The sequence below is a fragment of the Homalodisca vitripennis genome, chromosome 5 (genome assembly GCF_021130785.1).
Source record: "Homalodisca vitripennis isolate AUS2020 chromosome 5, UT_GWSS_2.1, whole genome shotgun sequence".
Classification (NCBI taxonomy): Eukaryota; Metazoa; Arthropoda; class Insecta; order Hemiptera; family Cicadellidae; genus Homalodisca; species Homalodisca vitripennis.
This window is the reverse complement of record NC_060211.1, coordinates 121,855,291-121,879,460: the sequence shown is the minus strand read 5'-3', so window position 1 is coordinate 121,879,460 and position 24,170 is coordinate 121,855,291. Positions and strand designations below refer to the sequence as shown.

Sequence of the window (24,170 nt, the reverse complement as noted above, 5' to 3'; positions counted from 1 at the left end):
TGGAGGTTCAAGCATTCTTGATCGTCTTGTATGTACTTAAGGTCTTTAGGTACAAATCGATCTGTTATTTAGAATGAAATCATCATCACATATTAATTAGTTTTAATTATTTTTGCATGCGTAATCAGGTAATAAGATTGTTTTCTCAACTGAAGAATATAATAGATTACGACCGACAATACTTAGTTTTCTGTTTTTGTAAATTTAAAGATGACAGATACTGTATCTATACAATTCTTATCCTTACAAAACTCTATTGTCAATAACAACATTTATAATATATATTTGGTTATTTAAATAAACGTCATTTTTTTAAGGTTTGAAAAGAGAAGCTATTTCACCCAATATGTTTCTGAACGGGACCGGGACAATTAAAAATATTAACATTAGGAGGAAGAGTAGTATTAGAATAAATGTTCACAGGTGTTCCATACATTTTTAAATCTAGACTATACTGTTGGTTATACTATTAGTAGGCCCTTTAATATTAAACCACCATCAGCTGTGTAAAAACATAATGGATTGCTCCTAAGTATGTCAGTGGATCAGGCACATTCCCAACTGGAACGTCTTTGGATCCCAGTGAGGGAAAAAGCGACCCATTTTGTAGATCAATCAATATGAAAAAGTGTATGTTTTTAAATAAAATAACTGTAATAACCCCATATATCACAAAATTAACAACGTATGTATATTGTGTTGTAAGTGTTAAAATAGTTCTATAGGTTAGCACCCTCTTGTAAATATATCCCTATACAATATTACCTCAATAACAATATCATGATGGATTTAAAGAGCGCTCTCGTAAAAGCTAGAATATATACAAAAATATATTACAGCGTATTGCCAAACAAAAAAGTAACCACCAGTTCAAAATAAAATTACAAAAAATCGTTAGAAAACAGATCCAACAAAAATTCATTATGAACCCAAACAGCAGTTCATCTGCACTCAAATAGGAGGTGAGGTTTAAGTCTGTGAATTTCAAAGCATTTGGGCCGATAGTGTCTCAAAATCACATGTAATTTCGCTAAATACAACAGAGTTAAGTACTACTCAAACGAAAAACTTATTTTAAACCTCAAAACACCTTATAAATTTAATATATTGCGTCGCAAAATAAAAATAGAAATAACTCACTGAATCAAAATTCAAACGTATTCAAAGAATGTTAAAACGTTTCTCGGATATGAGATAGAATTCCTTAAATATCAGTTAGTTCATTTCAAATGTTCGAACCGTCCTGGTTTGTCGATGAAAGGAATGATGCATTTTACGTTAAAAAATATCTACCAACGAATAAAATTTCTTTATGGTAATTAAACATAAAGAAATTTTATTCGTTATGTTTATTATTCGTTAATTCTATGAATTATATATATATATATATATATATATATATATATATACTATATACATAATTAATCTATATATAATAAAATAAAAATATTTATAAAAACTTACGAACGCAATAAGCTATTTCGCAACTTGTCTATGGTGTGTTAATATGTATTGTTTATATCTCCTTTGAGCGAACGTACATTACTTGTACATAAGAAACATAAGAATACATAAGAATATAAATATTGTACAGTATATAGATATGGGCAAGTGTTAATTAAATATAAATGCTAGAGTTTTCGTTATAATTTTAGAAATATAGTATAACGAACTGTAGTAATTCATTGGTTATTTAGATAATGAGTTATTGAAATTACAAAGAGTATTTTTCAATAAATAATGGCCAGTAAGTTTTAGTGATTTTTTTACTGTACGTTTTATGTCATTTTAACTGTAATAGAACATTATAACTAAAACTTTCTAGCCCTAGTGAAAATCATAACACAAAAACTCTAAATTACGAGCTAAAGGTTACAGTTATATGAAACTGAGTTTGTTTTAATTACTTTCAGGTCACATCCTTTTAGAACTCAGTATTGGTGAACACATATGAAACAGATTATATGTCATGAGAACTGACTGCCGCAATTCAATTTCAGATTAGACAGCGTGTCTAGCACAGAGATGTGTCTGTACCTAACAGTGATCGACTATTACAGACTGTGTTACCAGTATAATATGTAAGTTTCGGTTTGCACAATTTATCAACCAAACACCACTAATTATTTATTTCGTCTTTTAATTATTTATGAAAGGTTTACTTTACTTCGCAGGATTACTTTATTATTAAAAGTAATAAGTGCTTCCATTAAGTTTTTTTAAATATTATCTTAGAACATTCCAAATAGAAAAATCTATTTAAATAGTATGCGAAATAATAAAATATTATCAGTTATATTATTACGTACGTGTTAAAAGAAAACTAAACACGAATATATTCCGCAATAACGTGACATTATAAATGTAAATACAAATGCTCTGAACATGTCATAACAGGATTTATGTTGGAGAAATTATGTGATAATTGGTTTTATATAAGAGGTATATACTGAAATTAAGTCTACTGAGGTGCTCAGTCTTGGAGGGAGTTTTTACATGTTGGCAACACTAACGTATAGCCGATTCTTCTCCTTTGGAATGATACCGGTTTCAGGTCATTACGTTTAGAACTGTCGATGCGATAGTACTTTTCGTGAAAAATGTCAGTCCAATCTCTCGCCAATTGCTACATTCGCGGCGTCATCTGTTATCTCGTTTGGAAGAGAAAAAGTTTTGGTTTGGATTTATAATGTGGTAAAATCTACATATGGTGATGAACTATGAATCAATCATACGTGTGTTTTAAATGTTGTCGCGAGTTTAAAAACGGTCATACGTATGTGTATAATGTTTAGAGGAGCGGAAGTCCATCAATTGTGACTGAAATTCTCAAAAAAAAAATTAAAAATTAATTTCTTTTTTAACACTTTGCGATATTTTTGCGAATATCCTCCTCTCTGCTACATGAAACCATCACAGGAACAAGCGGATATCGTAAAATGCCTGCGAGGAGGGTCCCAAAACAGCTGACAGACCAATACATGATGAATATAGTAGAGGCCGGGCAATAGTTTTTGAGACGTACAAACTCTAAGGGGATATACTTCTCTGCTCTACCGTTTGGAATATTTATAAGTAATTATTTAACCCTTTTCAATGTTAAACGAGATACGGGATGACGCTGTGTATTTTTCAATTGGTAAGAGATTAGTTTAACTTTTTTACGAAACGTATTTTCGCATCGACAGTTCTCAATGTACCGACCTCGAACTGGTCTTGTCATGGAGAGAAGAATCAGACTATACGGTATTGTTCGAACTAATATAATTCCTAATTTCACTGTAGGTGCTATAAGCTATATAAAACTAGAAGCATAATAATTGGCTTTCATCTGAAATAAGCGTTATTAGGCGTTTTGGAGTATAAAAATATGAAAATAATAGAGAAATTAGGCGCCTAATTACCACTGCACACTCCAACGTGAAAAATGAAAAAATCGCATTTTAGCGTAGCAGCAACAAGCTCTGTACAAACCTTAGGTCGGAGATAGATTACATTGGACCAAACCTATACGCTTTACGCCCGAAGAAGAATTCTCAGACTTTTTAATGTATACAATTTGTATTACAATAAAGAAAATACTGAATCAGAAGTAGTTTAATAGGGCTGAAAGTAAGCAGTCTTTGATTAAAGTAGACTTTTAAAACCAAGGTGTTTATGTATGTGGAGTATTCTACGGCATGTGAAAAGAAATGCTCCTTCACATGGTAAACGTAAAATAAGACCCATTAGCAAAGTTTCCTTTATGAGCCTCTTATCAATGCATTTTTAATTTATACGTACCATAAATGCGTATAATTCAAAACTATTATTGGTTTCTAACATACTACATCATAAATACTGTCACTCGTATTACTATGGCGGAATTGATATTCCTCGATTCATACATAAAAGTGTTTAAAACTTGTTGGCACTATTCATTTAAATGTTATAGAATGTTCCATAGAAATTTGTGTACTTTTTGGTTTTGATATAAGATCTTTGGCTACATGCAGGATATTAAAACATTGTTTAACTTAAAGTTTAAAAATTATGAAATGGTTGAGAAGACTGGAATATGTTCCAGTGATCATAACGTATTGTCAGAGGTTTTTTCAGCCGTTTAAAATTACGTGCCTATGATGTACATGTTATGTAGTACGAAACCAGTGCCAATTCGATGCTAGTAGTACTATACAAGTCTAAATTCTACATGCATAAAATATAAATATTTATTTAATTTTTTTATGTACGTATACCTGTTGAAGGTTTTTATAGTTAAGAAAGAAATAATCGCATAGTAACATACCAGTCTACATATTATTGTGTAACCCAAGTCCATGTTTTACTTTAGTATTATTAGGAATTGATAATGAAGCTTGACATAATTAGAAGCTCTATCCGACTCCGACACTTACATAGCTTTTGATGTAGCCCAGTCATACAAGATATACAGTTGCTGGTCATATTTTGGACCGTGACTTATGTTATTGTAATACTGTGAGCCCGACAAGCTGGGCAGATTTGATAGGCAAGAGCCGGCAGGTATGCTATAGGATTGAGTCTAGATACACTGGACTAAGATGTTACTCGATATGAAGTTCCCAATCATACTTCCTTATAACACTTTATTTGTATGAATTCTGACTTTATGTTGAGGACTGATGTTACTGTATCTATAGTAATCTATTCCTTTTTTAGATAAGGTATCTTCTTTGTTATTTAACTATAATAAAATTTCAAAATTAATGTATGTTTGCAGGAGGGAGAAGCAGAGAGTTCACCAACGAAATGCAAGGTAAATTATGCCAAAAAGTTAGCTAAATTAGCATGTTATTTATTTTAAATTTGTTTCATTCATAATCGATAACATTTTGATATTTTAGTTTAAAAATATTTAAACTATTTATTACATTTTACGCTGTACGTTTATATTGCTATTATTTTGTCAAGTAACAAACATTCATGAAGTATTAAACAATAAATGTTTTTTGCTAGTGACAAAAAATGAATTTACATGCAAAGAAATTAAGATTGCAGGATGTCAGATATCGTGTTAATCCCTTGAATGTGTAGACGCAGCGTGACCCACAACCTGACTAACTAATTAATGTGAAATACAAAATAATAATTTTCTCTTCTTCTCTTAGAATTTTAGATATTTCTTTAATGCAAATTAGCTCCGCTATGTTTTTAGTATTTCAATATCGCTTCAAAAACTAATATGTAGGACAGTTATGACTTCATTATGTGAGAATAACGTATCTCAGATTTAAATATATACATATAAATCCCGGAAAAACACTATACATTTCCGTAATACAAATATGTCTTCCATTAGGCCGCTGCCAAATTTGGAATAAAAGTAAGAGAATAGGGCATTTTACAAATCATGTCTGATGTTGAAAGTGTTACAACTACAATTCTAAATCGCAGCGTAGACGAAAACCTAAAGTTCTATAAGAATACCCATTGCTCATCTAAAGATGCCTGCTGTTTACGAAAAAGTATACTTGGCATATCAATGTGAGATCAGTAGAGACATCATAATTAAATTTGGCGAATAAGTTCTCTCTTTTACATCAAAAAGTTCATCATTATACGATATTGAGTGGCATAGTGTTGATCGTATTCTTCCCGTCCGATTTAAAAAAATTAACTCTGAATCACTGCTTTATAAATGTTAAAAGTATATATTTATACGAGCGGTACATATACGGTATTTAACCCGTAGTTCATGGATACACAGCTGTGTCTGTAAACTACATGCTTTCAAATTTAGCCCTGTCCTTCTTACTTTAAGGTACAAATACGCCTCACCATGTGTTCGCAAGATTAAAATCTTTATTATAGTCTCAAGATATCCTGTGGACAAAGGGGCACGTGTACATCTTGAGAAAAAGGAAAACGTTTTAATATCCCTAGTAGAAAAACGGAAACTTGTGTCAGCCTAGGCTGTAATTACGCTCAGTTAATTATATATGGTTTAATCATAAAGCTCCTTAATTTTTATGTAAAATTTATCATCATATAAAATATTTAGTCAATGGTCTATCTCGATACAGCTTGTCACATGATTTATCCACATTTCTGTTTATTTTGTTATTTCATAGCATTGTTTACAATAACAAAACTCCAGTGAGATTATTATATTATGTAATAGAAGCTACAAAGTAAATTTTCAATTAGTAAATGTATGTAAGCTGCCTTATAAACACCAAATATACGTTATTCAGCTTTTTCAAGCAATTTGTGCAATCTTTGTAAGTAATGGGTTTACCGTGAATAAATAAATGAATAAACCTAGGATCCGAACGAGACAAGATTGGCAGGGCACTAATCAAGCCCTTTATAATGAACGGAATAACTTAGTAGTGCTCTGTGTAAACGGGTTTTTATGTTAATCAGAGATAGCGAGAATATTTTATTACTTGTCAATCTCCCAAAAGTAACAATAGAAATGGGAATGTTATTAATTATAAGGATGATTAATATTTAAAATATGCATTAAAACATAATTTATGCAGACTATAATAGTTCAAATAATTGAAATATATATTTTTCACAATTAGTTTATGAATAGAAGATTTGTTTATGAAAGTGATTTGTTTGCTTATGAATAAATTTAATTTTATATTAAACTTTTTTACGTTTTTCTTGTGCATATGACTATATGTATGTATTTTTGTACTCTTACGCCAATTTAAAGTTTTCAAGTTCATTTAGTCAAATAATTTATGTTATCATTTAAATCTGGAGGTGTAGCATAAAAATATTTTTTTTACAAAAGTCAGTTCCAAGCAACGTAAAATACGAAACGAGTTTTATTTTCTTGTCTCACGAAACCACTCCGTTACGTATGGGAGACTGCACGTAAAGCAAAACTCATGTGATTGATTAAGATGTATTGACGTTTCAATCTATAGAGCTTGAGCCGGTGCTTAACTTTTTATTTAGGGTCAACAGTATACATACACGTCAGAGAGATATAAATATATCATTAATATCATCAAATTTGCAGAGGAATGAAATTGAGTGAGAGCAAATTTAAACGTTACATTTATGTGTAAACATTTTCCCGAAGAATATTATGTTTACAAGATAAATCCATAAAAAGTTTGGAATATAATGAATTTCTTCAATTTGTTTAGTTCTTTTTTATTGCTATCACAAGTTTACGAATTACTAATAAATAAAATTATATCAAACACTCATAAGGAATGGAACTGATTTAAATACTGACTTTAGAAAACAGACATAATGGCCAGAAGATAAAAATCTTAGTTGTACTCAAAAACTGTTTATATTATGTAAAAAGTTACAGATTTAATACTGAGATATTTGTTTTGTTATTATTGTAATAAAGTGTCTGTTAAGACTGTGTATTCCGACGACGTCAGATTTGTGTATTTAGGAAAAATGTTTCCCGGATGTATATATTTTATTACATTTATTTGTGTATCTGTTCAATTTGATTTGCCATATTTCTGTGTTATTACTTTATTAATTTTAACACCAGATGATGGATATATCATTTAAAAATATTTAGTGAGAGGTCTACATCATGGGCATTTTTGGAACTGATTGATAAGGTAGTTAACATAAATTGATCAATCACCCCACTTCCGTTGCTGTTGCAAATAAAGATTTATATTGTCTAACCAGGGTAACAGTCGTGACCCAAGGAAAACTGTTACAGTAACTTTAAGGATTGATTTATAAAACAGATGTAACGAAATAGATTAATAACATTCTACTGAAAGTGTTCAAATATATTAAACATTACTTTTTACATATTTGTAAAGATTGTAGCTTCAAACCTACTTAAATTAAAACTTTTGCAATAAATGTGCCGTAAAGTAAGTAAGAATAGTGACAAATGTGTTGCATATAGATTATCCTGAGCTATAATATGTTACGGTTATTCAGCATTGAGGAAAAACATATAATAAATATATTCATCTAAACTTTCTTCTCATTGAGTTATGTTAACTATAACGTTTTCAGGCTAACCAAAAATAAACAGATCATTGTTTTGGCTCAGTACCTCTCGGCATTCAAATAATAAGGCCAAGGTTGCCGAATTCAAAGTAATGCCACATCGAATGCAGCTGTACTAGTACCATGAATGGCATTACATAAAAATCTGAGATATCTAAATTTTTTTACTGGTATTCTTACCGACTAATTTGGACATCTTTATGAGTTTAAAGTTTAGAAGTAATACATTCTAATGCAATCTTAACTATAGGTTTAATTTCAATCTACAAATCATACCTTAAGATCCTTCTTTACTGGCGGGTTTTTTATTTAGTCTCAAACAACAATGATAATCCTAAAACACTTTAAATCTATATTTGTGTTAAGAAACTTATGAGAAATATTTTGTTTTAAAAATAATTAATATACATCGGAACCTTATTTGTTGTTTGTGTGAAATTTGTATAAGTAATTCAGAAATAATATTAGATAATTCTTGCAATTCATTGTGTAAATACTTAGAGTGTGTATAAACTTTCGAATTAAAACTAAAACCGGTAAGATCATAGAAATTATTTCATTATATTGCGATTTATTACCGTTTATTTAAAAAAGAGGAAACCTATGAAAGGAGAAATATCTGTACAACGCATCTCTCCAAAACCCCGCTGCTTGCCACTAATACTCTTACATATAGAGAAATATAAATTATAAAAATAAGCCCATTATCGGAGGAGGGAATTATATTGCCCGGTTATCTACAAATGGCAACACTGAGCGGATGTCAGGTGTAAAATGTATTTGTGTTACTACACGGCTTTGTAATTCATCTGTCGCCTTTATAACACCGGAGGACAGGAGTTTTATTATTACAACCTGTTATATTCAACATACCAGAGTTACAAGAGTTAGCCAGTATCATCACAAAATTTAGGTTACACAAAAGCTACACAAAACAAATCCAATTACGTAACTTCTGAGTATGGTTAATTTAAAATAATTTGAAATAATTGACCAAATTTATTGGGCAATATTCCCCTGATGTTGACGAACATTTTTCGCATAGCTTACATATTTTAAGAGTCAAGTCTGAGACAAATGCCAGATACTAGACGTTACCATAAAAGGAAGGTGAACTGGAGCTAAACTCAAAATTCATTTGATTAAACATTTGTGTTAGCAATGTGTATTCTGTGTATAAAATCTCTAAGTTATATGTAGAAAACTCGTTTGCTCCACAATGCTTTGATATCATGTCTATCACATAGTAGTGCACTCAAATGTGTACCTGATCAGACAATGAGACTACCACTTCACCTGTATATAGATGTCTTTGGTGTAGAAACGTTGTAAATGCTTCGTTTTCAGTTTTTTGTCGACGACTTTCTTTGGACTCTTCAGACGAACATGACTCCAAATTCTAGTAATCATTTCTCAGACAGGGTTAGATACCAGACGCTACCATAAATGAAAGGTAAACTAGAGGTAAAACTCAACATTTTTTAAAAGAAAAATTACTTCGTTTTAATTTATATATTTATTTTGTGTTTACTTATATCAGTATTTATGAAAAAAGCTAATTTTTAAATCCATTGGCTATATTAATATTGTATTAACAAATCCTAGTTATCATAGCTGTAACATTATTTTTATAAATAAAAGAAAGCAAATTAAAAGACAAAAAAATATAACATATTACGTCATTTCTATACAAAGCAAACCTTACACTCACATACCGTGTTATATAATAAACGGTATAGTTGATTTTTATATAAACATCAATATTTGAGCGTTAAATTTATAGTAATTATGAATATACCATAGCCATTTTCAGCAAAAGGTTACGTTTATATTAGAGGTGAAAGGTAATTACGTTAAACTTGGTGAATAAACATTAAGTATTGTTGAAATTCTTTGTCAGATAAAGTAACTTTGAACATGCCACCGTTAAGATAAGCTGTCAGAGGTAATTAAGTAACCTATTGTTTCAACCTAAAGAGCTCGACGCATAGTTTACTGTCAAGAAAGGTTTTCCTTACGTAAAGTTCTTCGTAAAGAACTAAATCATCCCTCTTACAATTTCTTACTTGAAAATATTTTGTCGGATTTAAGCCGTGATTGTGTTTTTGAGGACTAAAAAACAATGTGTCATATTAATTTTAATCCTCTTTTAGTACGTTGTGTACTAATAAATTTTAGAAATCAAAATAAGGCGTCTCCAATTTTATTTATCAAAGCTATAACAAATATTAATAAAACGTACATTTATTGTAATTAAATTAGATTCCATGTAATTTAATACACACTTTATAATCTCAGTTATATTTCTGAAATTATTATTCTATATAAAAAATCACAAGCAGAATAATTATGCTAACAATATGTGTATTGATCAATAATATAAGTGGTTGATTTTTTCCATGGAATGCCTTACCTTTTCTTATCAAGGATGATCAAGATTTGTCCGGTTATATTTAATACTAATTTTTGTATACAATATCCATGTTATTTCTTGTCAATAGTGGATATTTAGAAATCTCAGGATGTCCTGGCTTTGTGGCCCTGTCCCCTTAGCTCTGCAGCCTCCAATTAACTACCAGAGATTAACATTTACTCCATAAAGCTCTCTTTCCATTGTAAAGTACTATATGTCCAACCACAGAGCGCTACCGTAGAGGTTTAAGAGGTGGCTTTAACCATGAGGTTGTTTAGTTAGATTTTAATAAAAATTATCAAGAGGTCCTAAACCTTATAAGATAATTTACATTCTTATAACCATCTTTACACTTACTCCTGTACTTAATTATTCAGATTTTCAAAACTTATAGCGCGTTCATTCCAATATTTATTCCTGAAGAATTTATGCCGTATTTGTCATCACGGATACAAACATAGAGATTTTAATATACCAAACTTAATGTAGTTTTTTGAAAAGAGATTTATCTAATATTCTGAAAATAAAGACCAACAAATTCTGGTAGATTGCTAGAATTATATCTCACATTACTTATTCAGATATAATTGGTTTTTGAATACCAATATGAGGGGATAAATATCGCCTAAACTCTGATCCTATATAAAAACATGACAATATTCATTATTAAATTAAAATAAACACTCAGTTCAATCTATCTTTCAACATACTTCGTGAGAAGAAAAGGCTATACTTTCTGAAGTATTTATTATCTTGCTTATTTCCACGATGAATTCATTACTTTGTTTTAGGTGTCTGAAAATGAGAAAAATATAAATCGAAACTAATGTGAAAATAATGCGTGAAACATAATGACAGGAACGTCAAATTATTGGTGTTTTATCTAATGGTCGCCATAAAGTTGAATTCAAACCATCAAACTAGTTTAAATTATTGGCTGAATACATTTAGTTAGTTCATTTCTAACAAGGACTGAAAAAAACTTTCTGAAATAACGCGAGATAGTGTTCCCTTTTCTATCTAGGGCAATTTATTAACATCGTTTTCTTTTCCGTTAATTAAGTCAGTCAATGCCAAAGCAAAAGTTGTTAAGTAATTGGAAATCACCAACCTTTCTGAGAAATGCAAATTTAAACTGGTGGATTTAATGCGTTACTAAATTAGTATTTATCCCATTGCACAAATCAAGTATTCACTTCAGTAATATAAAAATATTTATTCACTCTTGAGAACTAATTTTGTGGATGGTTTATGGTTCCACTAGATTAATCTACAATCGAAATACTAATTAAATACAGACCCGAAGCAAACACGGTCTTAAAACTTCTCTTTTGTAAGGTTTCTCTAGAATTAAGACATCAGTCATAAACTAAAAATCGTGTTACATATTATTTCTTGATTACAATCATAAATATAATGTTTTTTTAAATAAACTGGAGAAACCGATTTAACTTTTCCCTATAACAAAACCACTGACCGTTTAAAGCAATTTTGTTCATTGAAGTTAACCTTAACAGCAGTCATTAGAGACAAGGCGTGAGTGATTTATTGTTACCCACAATTGCATTGCTGTATTTAACATGAACTTCCTTCACATCAGCCCTTTTTCTGTCATATTGGAGCATATATTCTACGTGACAAAATAAGACGCATAAGCAAACAAATTTCCATTTTGAACACATTCAAAAACCAAAGGAAATTAATTAAAAATTAGCCATTTTTACTCGAAAAGGCGTCTCTTAAACGTAAGTAATCGATCTAGATTAAGCCCATTTATCGTGACTTATTTGTAACGCAAAGCCCTCTAAAGTGCAGTGTGAGATGCAAGGATGAATTCCGTTTCACTTGTAACGAAAAGTAATTTTAGCCGTATATTATCTATTATTAAAGATATATTAAACTGTTATAATCGTAGACTTAAGAGTACATACTTGCCTTATCTCTAAACTCCACATTTTCATCTGTTCAGTATATATTGTGATTCTTTATGACATTTAATATTTCAAATGAATAACGAAATATATTATCAATCGTAAACCTTGACGCTATTAACCGTCATACAAATTTATTGAAAATGTCTTAGATGTTTTTATGTAATAATAACGTGATATACCTACTATTGTCGAGAGGTTTTTGCAATTAAGTATGCTATTAAGTATAAGTCTTATACTTAACGTACAAAGGTAAAAATTCTTATACAATTTGTAATACTAATTGGTATTACGGTAACTATGAAGATTGATGGTTTAAATTATAAACCCAACATTATTTTATCGACAAACTATTTTAGTCGTTCCTACAATTTTCCATCTCCCATCTATTTGTTTAAATATGCAAGTACAGCTGTTACAATCATCATGGATTATTCATCAAGCTATATTTATATTAATCATACAAAAAAGAATTTTTAGCGTCATATTTTAAACGAATACCATCTCGCACGATCTGCTAAGTGTATAATTCCACACAAACGTAACGTTATTCGTTGAAAGTTTATGGAATGTGTGGCAGAAATTAGTGTGTATTGTCATCTACTTGTTTTGTTTAAGCACTGTGATAAATCAGATTATAACTTGTTGATTATTAATAGTATTTTAAGTGCATGAACACATATTTTATGTAATAAATAGGGTACAAACTGTTAAAGATTCTAAATACATTGTAAATTATGAAGTAGCTATCCACCAGTTCCATTAAAAAAGCAATCATGATCAGAGATAAGATAAGAAAAACGTTCTGAGATGTTGGTTATCAATGGTCTTTGTATCCTTGCAGAGAGAAATTTCCTGTTCTTTAATAAACTTTTACGTGAAAACATGTCATGTTTGATAAACAGAAATAATTATTTCTTTTATATTGGATCCTACTAATAAAATTCTGAGATCACACTCTCCAAAGTTAAATAAGAAATGTTTTATTAAAGTATATAATATCTACTTCAATTTCAGTTCCAGTTAGAAGTAGAAAACTTTACATTAAGTTATAGCGCTAAACATTAATTATGTATATGTTCGCCTACATAAGTAAATATAATTATAAAGGAGTGTTATTTAATATTATTCCATTCAAATAGTAATTTTTTATCGTTGCAATTTAAAATTTTATTTTTTATTATAACCTGGTAGAGGTTTCATCATCTAAGTCTGAAATTTGTCTAGACAGAGGATTTATAAACAAATTTTTTTATTTATTTTCAAATTTATTCCCCACGAACATCAGTTTGACTTATAATTATTACTTTAAAAGTACAAAATATAATGTTACGTTATGTAAATCCTTTAAAAAATACTTTTAATTGTATCGGTCGAAAATCTACAGATCTTTAAAAATGATTGACTTACGTTGTTAGAATTTTACTTTTACTTCGTGAAAGATTTTTAGAACAATCTTTACTTTAGAAGAGTATTTTTATGAAGAGTCTAGTTTAAAATTTCCAGAAGGTATTTACTCAATTTTTATATATTTGCAGTTCATAACAGCTTAACATTTATATATATATATATATATATATATGTTTTAATACTACCTGGAGAAATGCTTTAATAACTTAGCAGTATAAAAAAACCACTTACCATTGAAAGCACTTTTCTGTATTTTTTAATTATTACGATTTTGTATTGATGTTGTTGAACGTTCAAAAACTAGATAACAAGTAAATTATTTCTCAGTTACAAATCTAGGACTTATACCGATACCACGAATTCAGAATTGTCTAATGACATACTTCTCTCCGGTCATTTTTACCCTTTCAAATCAAAACAGTTTGACGACTGGTATCTACACTCGAACTTAGTCACGAGGGCCCGAAATAGGCAAACAAAGCCAGTGCTCTTGTCTCTTGTAGTGTATATGAGGTATTAGCAACAACAAAATTAATAATGTTGACCTATTCTATAAATAAATTGCTATTTTAATGGTGTGTACTAGGAACTTTGGTTTAAAATCTCTTTACCAGTATTTCTATTATTTATGACTATGGAAGGATTATTCTGATGGAAAGTTTACAATGTAACAGAGGACAAAAGCTTGTAATAATGGATTAAGGAAAAGACTCATGACTCACGTTATTTATGGTGCTATTCATCATCGGAAGTTATAAATAAAAAAACCCGCCATTGTTTAGGCAATATATTATGCACCTTTAGTTCGGAAGTATTCAGGAGAGAATTGGTTTTCGCCTTTCAGCTGCATATCAATGCATAACGTTGATAGGCGAAATATTAACAATATCGCTTATAATTTATGTATATATATATATATATATATATATATATATATATATATATATACATGAATTGTTTGGTATTTAAAGAGTTTGGATCATTGAAAGCTAAATGTTTCCGTAGCGGTGAGTTTGAGGGGAATATAACTCTCAAGATCAATATTCAAGTTACTTTAACCTAACCTTCTTTAAATGAAGTAACAGCAAAAAGTTTTTGAAATATCAATTCAGTTAACAGTTATAAAAATTACAGTCATGTATATTTTTATAAAATATTGCACCGATTTTCATCAACAATACGTCGGAAATACAACCAAACAAAACAATTAAAGATGTCCTTGATCATTTCTAATTTAGACCTATTTATAGCTACCATACTGTGTTGCCCGTAGCAATAAAATATTTTTCTCTATTGTTCAAAATTTTTTAATTACCTTATAATAAGTGATGACGTTTATTTATGCCATATAATATTTTGCCAATCTACTTAACTTAACACTTAAAATTCAAAAGTATGCTCCAAAGAATGATCCCTGCGAAGAAGATTAAAACTATATTTATTGTACGTAATTAATTCAGATAGAATAAAAAGGTAAGTGTTAGCGTTATGTGCACCCTTTTTAGTTTGTGTGACGTATATTTTCACAAAGAAATAAAGTGAATGTGATAAATTGTGCTAAATCTTTACTCCTTATTTTCTTGTAAATTTTTTGTAATGTAATATTATGGAGCAATGGATTTTTCATAATACATTGCTAATGATATTCTCTTGATTCTTGAGGGAAGTTGAATTATTAAAATAATTCTGTAAATAATGGATAAATTGTTTACATTTTCATCCTTACTAGAGTATCATGTTTTGTCTTAGTAAATTTAAAGATACTATAACAGTTGTACTCATGGCTTCCATGTTTATTTTTCGAATAAAGATTATTGTATAAAAACTAAATATTTGGAAATATTAGCTTTGTATAATATGGACATTAGTGAAAGATAAAAATAAGCAAGTATGAAAAAACACCTCTCTAAGAAGCGCAGGAAATGAATACATAATTATGCTCCCTGGTGTTTATTCCATTATACTTCTAAGTGAATGTTGATCAACCAGTTTCCGTAAAACTGCTTTTAGGATCTTAGTAGTTAAAAGAGATCGTTTAAACAGATTACGGTAAGTGATGTTTAACACTTTCTTTGCATTATCATACAGGAAGACAATTTTTACAATCAAACAAAATAGTTTTTTTTCGTAATTTTCTCATGACATTTGATACTGATAAAGGAGATGGTTCTATATGGAAATTATTAATGCTGTTCTTAGAGTGTCTCTGTTGGGTTTAGGCAATTTTAATTTGTTCTTTCATCTGTGCATGGTATAGTTTTGTATCTAGCTCATAAACAAGACATTTGTCATGAGAAATTTAAAATTTGTATACAAACGTATAATGATTCTGATCTTCTTTAGATTAATTTATCAATTGCAACCATTTACATGAGTCGCAATAAGGAGCAATGAAGTTAAGTCGATATACAGTGCATGCTACTTGCTTAGTCAATGTAGAAAAAAGTTCCAGCAAATAAAAATCAAAGCAAAGTTTTGTCCGATAAATATTACTTTCATAAATTTGGTGAAACACAAAAATCCTCATATTTTTTTTCCAAAATACTTTTTGTTACTTAGTTCTCTGTTCTCCGTAATTGAATATATAGCTACGTTCTGAACCTTCAGGATAACTGCAAGTTTGACTCACTTTTTGTAGTCTTCTATGGGTCAGCTGGGGGATGGAGCTGCTAGGCATGTGAGAGACAAACCTTACGAATAACGCGCACTTCAGCTATTAACTTAATTCATTTAAAAGCAAAAAGATAGCCCTCAGTCCAGAATTGACCGTAGCACTGTCACCGCCCCCCGCCGCACCACACCTTACCGGCTCGTCACCTCCGCGTTCCATGCGACGTCTGTTGCCTTCCCCGACCGTGACTGCTACACACCGTCTCGGCTCTAACCACTATCCTATTGCCACAGTCTATCTTGTCCTTAGGTGTTCTCTACTTCAGGCGGTGGGAGATGCTCCCCGTCGCCACAATATCAACACAAAGGTGGAAAAATGAAATATAAAAGGCCTATGCTATCAACAGTTTTCTACAGGGTTCTATAATCCATATAAGCTCAATTACCTACCACATCTTGCCAGAACATAGTATTAACTTGACACACTGGTTCTTAAAATATATAGCGTGTAAAAACAAGGTAATTGACCCTATATAATACGAAAGTCTGACTGGAGTGTTAATGTTGACGAAAATACAGGATTGCTAATTTGGATAGTAAGGAGCGTGGAACGAGATTGAAGTAAAAAAATAAATAAACCCACGAGTAATAAGTCTACTCATAATCCCCATTGCGAAGAATTAAATTTCAACATAATGAAAACGTTTTACAAATATTAAAATTTTGTGGTTTGAAATATTAACTTAATAATAATTGATGTTAACCACATATTGATAAACTATGGGTATTAGTTGGTTTTTGTGTTTAGATAGGAATAAATGTACAAGTATTTCTATAGGGCACAAAAATAATGTTTATACAATTTTATATGTTATACTTTTGAGCAGAGAGTCACATTATTTTCAGGCGTAGAGACGTTTTTTTAGGAAAAGATGGCAAATTTGGTCGACCCATAGCTATGTTTAAGTTGTTAATAGGATTTTCTGAGTTACCCTTGGTATACTATGGTAATAAAAAATTTTTAAATACGATTATAGTTGCGTGAAAGAAAACATACGTGTGAAGAGCGCTCTGTTTGTATTTTTTACTCTGATGAATACAACAAAGCAACGTATACATATAGTAGATAGTCCAGATTGAGGAAGTGTTAGATACCATAATTCAAAGAATGAAGGAGAAACCTATAACAGGTCAATGGCTGCGAAATAATTACTTTGGTAATATTTGTGTAGACACAGGATGGTCCACTTCAATTACGTAGATTTGTCCGATATTGGGTATAGTTCTAGTAAAGGCAAGGTCTCCTTCAACTACATGAACACGTGCATCTCATACTATAGGGATAGATCTCGGAGTGACGTAAGATGATGACCTTGAAACAGTGTATTACAGTTAACAATTATAGGATTTTTTATCAGATATAAACTAATATTAGGTAAATTTTATTAACTGAAATACTAGCATGTTAATTTAGTTGTCATTACGTTTTACTACCGCAATCAAGTTACGATATCAAAGAAGACTGTAAGGTTTATAAATTGTTTTTTAGCTGAGCTTAGTGAACTCCCCACTCTTGGGGATGGTAAGTAATAAATTTCTGCTTGTCTATAAGTCTATTTAGCTGACTGACTCTTCGCATAATATTTTTTAAATGAAATTCCCTATATAGTTAAACTGTGCATGAAGCTTCAATGAGGAACACTGAGTTTGTGCTTTAATTCCATAGGATTTGGCTGAGGATTAGCGAATATTTATACATTTGTCTAATGGGAAACCTTGATAGCAAACGCGAAAACAGCTCAAAAAATAAAGTTTTAATCAAATCAATACACCCATAAGAAATGAAAAAACATGTGACATATTTTTAATATTAAAAATATCCGTCATTGTTGTAACAATTTTAGAGTGATTTTTAATCAAAACCAGCTATACATTTGAAATTTGTAATAATACTTTAGCGAGGCCTGTTACGAGACATAGTGGGACTTAGGTCTAACTTGTAGCAACTAAAAGGCTATTGTATCATAGGATTATTATCTATTCAGATTGATCCCGGTCTAAATTAAGTTTATATTATATGGTTGATGAGTTGTATATGTATATCAACGGGATGCATCCGGATTTAGCCTGCGGATAATTTTAGAGTTTTTTCTTTATAAGAATAATTACATTTTTAGGTTTAATAGGATTATAGATTATAAGAAATTATGTAAAAGTTTCCGTGAATTTATGGTGTGAAGTTATTTGGTTATTTAAATTAAGAAATATATATACATATTAAATAATATATATATATATATATATAATATATATATATATATTTATTTTTGTCTGGCTAATTATACATACCAAAAGTATTTTTAAACAACAATGCAATAATAACATGCCATGTAACACACATAAAAGTACGATTTTTTAAGTTTAAGTCCTTAAATATATATTGGAGAAGTTGGAGATTCTTAATCATAGCAAAAAATATATGAACGATAAATCACCAATTAATTAAAACAGTAGTTTTTTTTAATTATTTTGTTCCAATTACCTAAACACAATATGAATATTTAAAACAGTATGAACATTACATTTTTAAATTTTGATAATATGTAAGTGTCAGTATATCAAATTCATTAATTCAAACAGTTTCACAACGTTATTATATTTTAAATCCTTCCACAACGGCTGAGAAGAGAGGATTGCCGACTAACCTGATGTAATCCCTTTGCAACAACGGATTTGTTGAGCTATGGTTACCTCCTAGCCCAATGTACTGCATAGATTTAAAAAAAATACGGTATATATATATATATATATATAAATATATATATATATATATTTTAAGCTTGCAGAGCATGTTCCCGCAAAATTATGAATTATGACGGCGATGTCGGTGTATGTAGGTTAACCTCGATAGACGGCATTCCCGATATTCTATTGTGCCCGCCATGAGGCTGCGACTTAAATATTTTTCTTCGAAATCTAAGTGAAATCAAATGGCTTTAACGTGCATAGTGAGCAAAAAAAATTATTTGTTATTAGATTAATTTCAAAATGACATTGTTTACACTTGAACACACTCCAGAACCCTTTGTTAGATAAACTTTATATGACTAGTTATAGAAGAATTTAAATTGTATTTAATCTTCTATATAAGAGGAATCCAGTATTTACGTATTCCTATTTGTTCTTAAAGTATAACTATAACCAACATAATATTTTTAAACTGTTGTAACATTTGAATTTCTTGACAGCTAGTTCTTTTCACTGTGCAAAGTCATACATAATCGTGTAATAAACCAAATATATAGATAAAATACATGAAGCTCATGCATATAATGCGGTGTATGTTGTTTTTTTTTATTTTTATTTTTTTTTTGTTACTATGTATCTATCTATCTGATAAGAATAAAAATATGTAATATTTTATATAGGATGATCTTGTTGATTTGTAATTGACTTAGTATTACTTTCTTTTAACAAAACGAAAACATGGGTATTAGAGCGGTTATAATACACCCTAGAACTGGTTAGAGAAATAAATTCAATATATTTTTCAGTGTATACAAACATTTGCTTCAGGCTTGTTGAACTTAAGTGTATTTATAGTACATGATTGCTGTAGAATAGCAGTATTTATTTTTTTTATTTTTAGAGGTCAGATGCTTTAAGGATGTTAATATAATTTAAAATTTTGTCCTACATCTATTGACTAACGTTTATTCCCGGACCAGTTGCGCGTCAGACCTGCAAAATACACGAATCTGTATTCTGAAAATGAGATTTTGTACATTATATATACATATTAGCTAATTATAAGAACTATGTTGTTTTTTAACGCGGTATAAAAACATCCTGTGCAGTTTGTGACTTGCTTAATAAACCTGCTAAATTACTGCCACATCACTAAATTGTATACCATCAATATAAACAAGTAAAAATGTACTGTCTTTATTTAAAATATATATAGCCGTTTGTAAAATACGTATTAGTAAAATGCAGTAAACATGGAAAAATTATTGAAACAGGATTCATGACAATAGTGGAATTCTATCACCTATTCAAGCAAGTACAGACTTTAAAGTAATGTTCACCAAATGTAAGAATATAATAGGCTACACAACAGTTATAATCTTTCAGGCTATGCTATACAGTTCTACAATGAATAATCAAAACGGTACAACAAAATAAACAAAACGAATCAAAATTTGTTACGACCAATTGTTAGAAATCAATTTGTATAATAATCGCCAAATAAGTAGTATCCATGATAGTTTACAAAAACTTTCATTTAAATACTGCTATTAAACCTTACTACCTTAAACTTACTAAAGAAAATTAATGTATCGTAAAGGATACCTCGAGGAAGATTTAATCTGTACACTTATAAATTTCCATGAAAATCCACCTTGATATCGAAAATATTTATCCTCAAATAGTTTTATCAACCTGTTAAGCATGTCACGTGACTCGTTGCGTTGCAACTGGGTACCTATTACCTTGTTTAAATTTCTTATAGAGAAGAGAAACCTATTCATTCAGAGGGTTTCCGTTTTGCTATTATAACATGGGAAGACATAAGTAAATTCACAAAAAATACCTTGAGGTATGATAGGGATAGTGTTAAAGTTTATAAAACGTCCATATTCATTTTAATTGTTTTTCACGCCACCCTGTTACTCAACACTCATGGTGGGAAACTATTTTTCATATTATTAAATAAGTGATCTTTTTTAATTACAATTTAATTCAGAGCCAAAAATGGTTGGTCTGAGGTAGTTGAACTAAAATTACTTTCTATTCATAGATTTTGAGAATTGACTCGTATACTGACATATTTCCCCATAGGATCAGATATTAGGACTATAGCCTTACAATAAAGAAACTTCAGGATTGATACGAAGACTTGTCTTAACCTTTTACATTACAATAATTCATAAAAGGTAATTAATACCACTAGTTAATAACAATTTATGTTGTACCATGACACAACATAAATTAAAGCACCCCGAACACCGCAAATTTATTTGTAGAAATATGTTATTATTTCCTTATATAAAATAAATAGTATTGAGTCGTAATATTTTATTACATTTTAAAATGATTTCTTAATGTAAAATGCAATCTAAATCAATTTTATTAGGTTAATTGGGTACATAAATATATTAAATTTTCCTTGTTTATTCCTTCTTTAAAAAAGAGAACTTTTTCTTATAAATAAGGAAAGCATTATTAAAATATTAACTAAAATCTATCAAGGTGTAAAGTAAAGAGGAAATGTGAGCCTCAAAGCTTTGCTCAATGCGAGAAGCCCATGTTGATAACAGACATCGTTAATTTACAAAATTGAGAACGTGCAAAGTCTCAATTGAATAGAAAATGCATTAATCACTCCTGCTAAGCTAACCACTTGTGTAGCAACAATCCGTTGCTTCATGTTTCCATTACTGATATTACCCTTCATATTTTTGTCTGAATGTTATTCAGGTGTATTGTATGCAACATAGATGTTACGTTCTCAGTACCAAATCAGTATTATAAACAAACCTCACATTTACACTGGCACTTTAGCAAAAACTTCCATAGAATTATTTTACAAAACTGACATTTTAAATTATTTTTAAAATATTTAAATATTCAAGTTGTTAAAAAATACCCAAATCTCCATAATTCTTTTTACATTCACCAAGCAATATCCGTAAAAGGACATTTATACGACTAAAATAATGGTTTTGAGGATATATAAGAAACCTCAAACCCAACCTTATATGGTGCATTGAGTGTGTAGTAAAGATTATTGAATGTAAACTCTAATCAAGTGACATCCCATTATGAATCCCCTTATAAAACAATAAACATGTAAAAAATCAGTGTACTCAATCTCATTCCAGTACAAATTGGGAGCTTGACACATTGCCATAAAAAACTGAAACGGAATACCTTTGTTTTAAGATCTTAGTTATGTTCAGATTAGGTTAAAAGTAGCAAATTTAACACAACCGATTTTTGAGCAGTAAAGTTTTATCCAATCCACATATAAATTTAGGTATTTTAAATATCTATCAACAGAGAACTTAACCTAAATTAACATTTTAGATGCTGGTACATGTGATTTGTTTAATTTATATCAAACCAACATCAAAGAACAATAAAACTGCAAGTTGTCTGAAAATACATAATTATTAGGTAATAATAAATATTATTCATAGACGCGGTACAGACCTACTAGCTAAAAGACGCTATCCAAAACCAAAATATCAGTATATCTCATGGATGATCAATTACATTTATTTAGAGTCATGTGTAAATGTGTGTAATGTGTCATTGTATAGATTATTAAACGAAAAATCGTACAACGACACTCACAAAACTGTAATAAATTCATGCATTGATATGTATTTAATATTTGATAATACACAGTATTCTACTTAAACCTGAAATAAACCATTTCATCTATATTAAATATATACTTATTTCAGGCCGTCTTTGTTACTAATTGTGATTTCTTCATAACCGCTTTATAGCCAGTTTAAACGTAGCAATGGTGTATGCTCGGATTAGCAGTACTTCTTTATTGGCAATCTCAAAGCAACATCGGTGTATTCCGGGATTGCCAATATTGCTATATTGTTAGCCTGAAGGCAGAGTGAATATATACACTGTTAGTTATACTGCCGAATTGCCAAACTCAACCAAAGTTGATATACGCCGGGCTTATCGTTATTAGTCTTTTGCCATTCATAAATTAGTGGAAATACAATGGTTTTCCAGGTGGATTATATAGTTTCCTTTGCACTTAAAAACAGTAATCATATTACTGATAGCGAAGTTTTTTTCTTTTTTGGCATCGTCCAATGTTAATAGTGCATGCTTGTTATTTTGCTGTTTTAATAATAATCTAAGAGTATAAAATAACTAAAAATAAATTTTTTACCCTACCTGTTCTGTTTACATTGCACTTAGTCCTAAAAGAAACTGTGTACTGCTTCCGGAACGAGTGGACATTCATGGCAGTTAAAGTTGGGGTGGGGGCCGAATCCAGACGATATCCCATGAGAAGGAAAAAGGGGAAGAAAGGAAAGCGTTTTTGGTTTCAGCTTTCAGCCTCTTCCAATCATAGCGGACAGGGAAAGCTATAGTCCCTCATTCCTTAAAAGAACTTTAAAAATGAATGGAGCTCTAGCCACTCCAACAGCCGTCCTATGCAGTAAAACAGACGTATTAACCGAACTATAAACATATTTTTCGTTAATGATGCACCGCTTCTGGACATCCATTGGGTTTCCAATTTTTAACAGGCACGTAGATTATTGCTGTACCATGTACATTATCTACTGGCAGGTATATAAAACAGGCAGAAGTGAATGCTGCTGGAGTATCTACCTCAAAACTTCAGTGTTTGTGCTGGGTTTACCGCTCATATTGCTATATATGATTACGGAGACGTAGATATACTATGAAGCAATATAATATTATAATATAATTTCTAATCAGAAGGTGGGTTCACTTTATTTTACATATATAATTATTATTTGCCGTGATAATTATATCACCCAATCTCACAATAATTATATATTAATTACCAATTAACGTTAAAATACAATTAAACAGTTGGCAAGGTGGGATTGTCTTAGAAGGATTTACAGCGTTAGCTCTGAGAGCAAATACACATCAGTCAGGTCCTGAAGATTAATTGCTTGTGATCAGCTGGGCAGTGTTCAGCCACAGAAACTCTGTATTACGGAGAAGTGCTGAAAAAACTATATAATTACAGTGACATTAGGAATATAATCTTGAGTCATGTCTTAGTGAATCTTATACTTATTTAATTA

At 30.1% G+C, this 24,170-nt stretch overlaps 1 protein-coding gene across 2 annotated transcripts in view; it reads left to right on the top strand.

The window, feature by feature from the left end:
- Nucleotides 1-4,745: 4,745 nt before the first annotated feature.
- The window catches only part of LOC124362813, a 650,255-nt gene continuing 630,830 nt past the window's right edge, over nucleotides 4,746-24,170 (top strand). For both annotated transcript variants that reach the window (XM_046817643.1, XM_046817642.1), the window contains exon 1: nucleotides 4,746-4,777. In XM_046817643.1, the coding sequence (XP_046673599.1) occupies nucleotides 4,771-4,777 (7 nt within the window). In that variant the 5' untranslated portion in view covers nucleotides 4,746-4,770. The remainder of the gene's footprint in view (nucleotides 4,778-24,170) is intronic.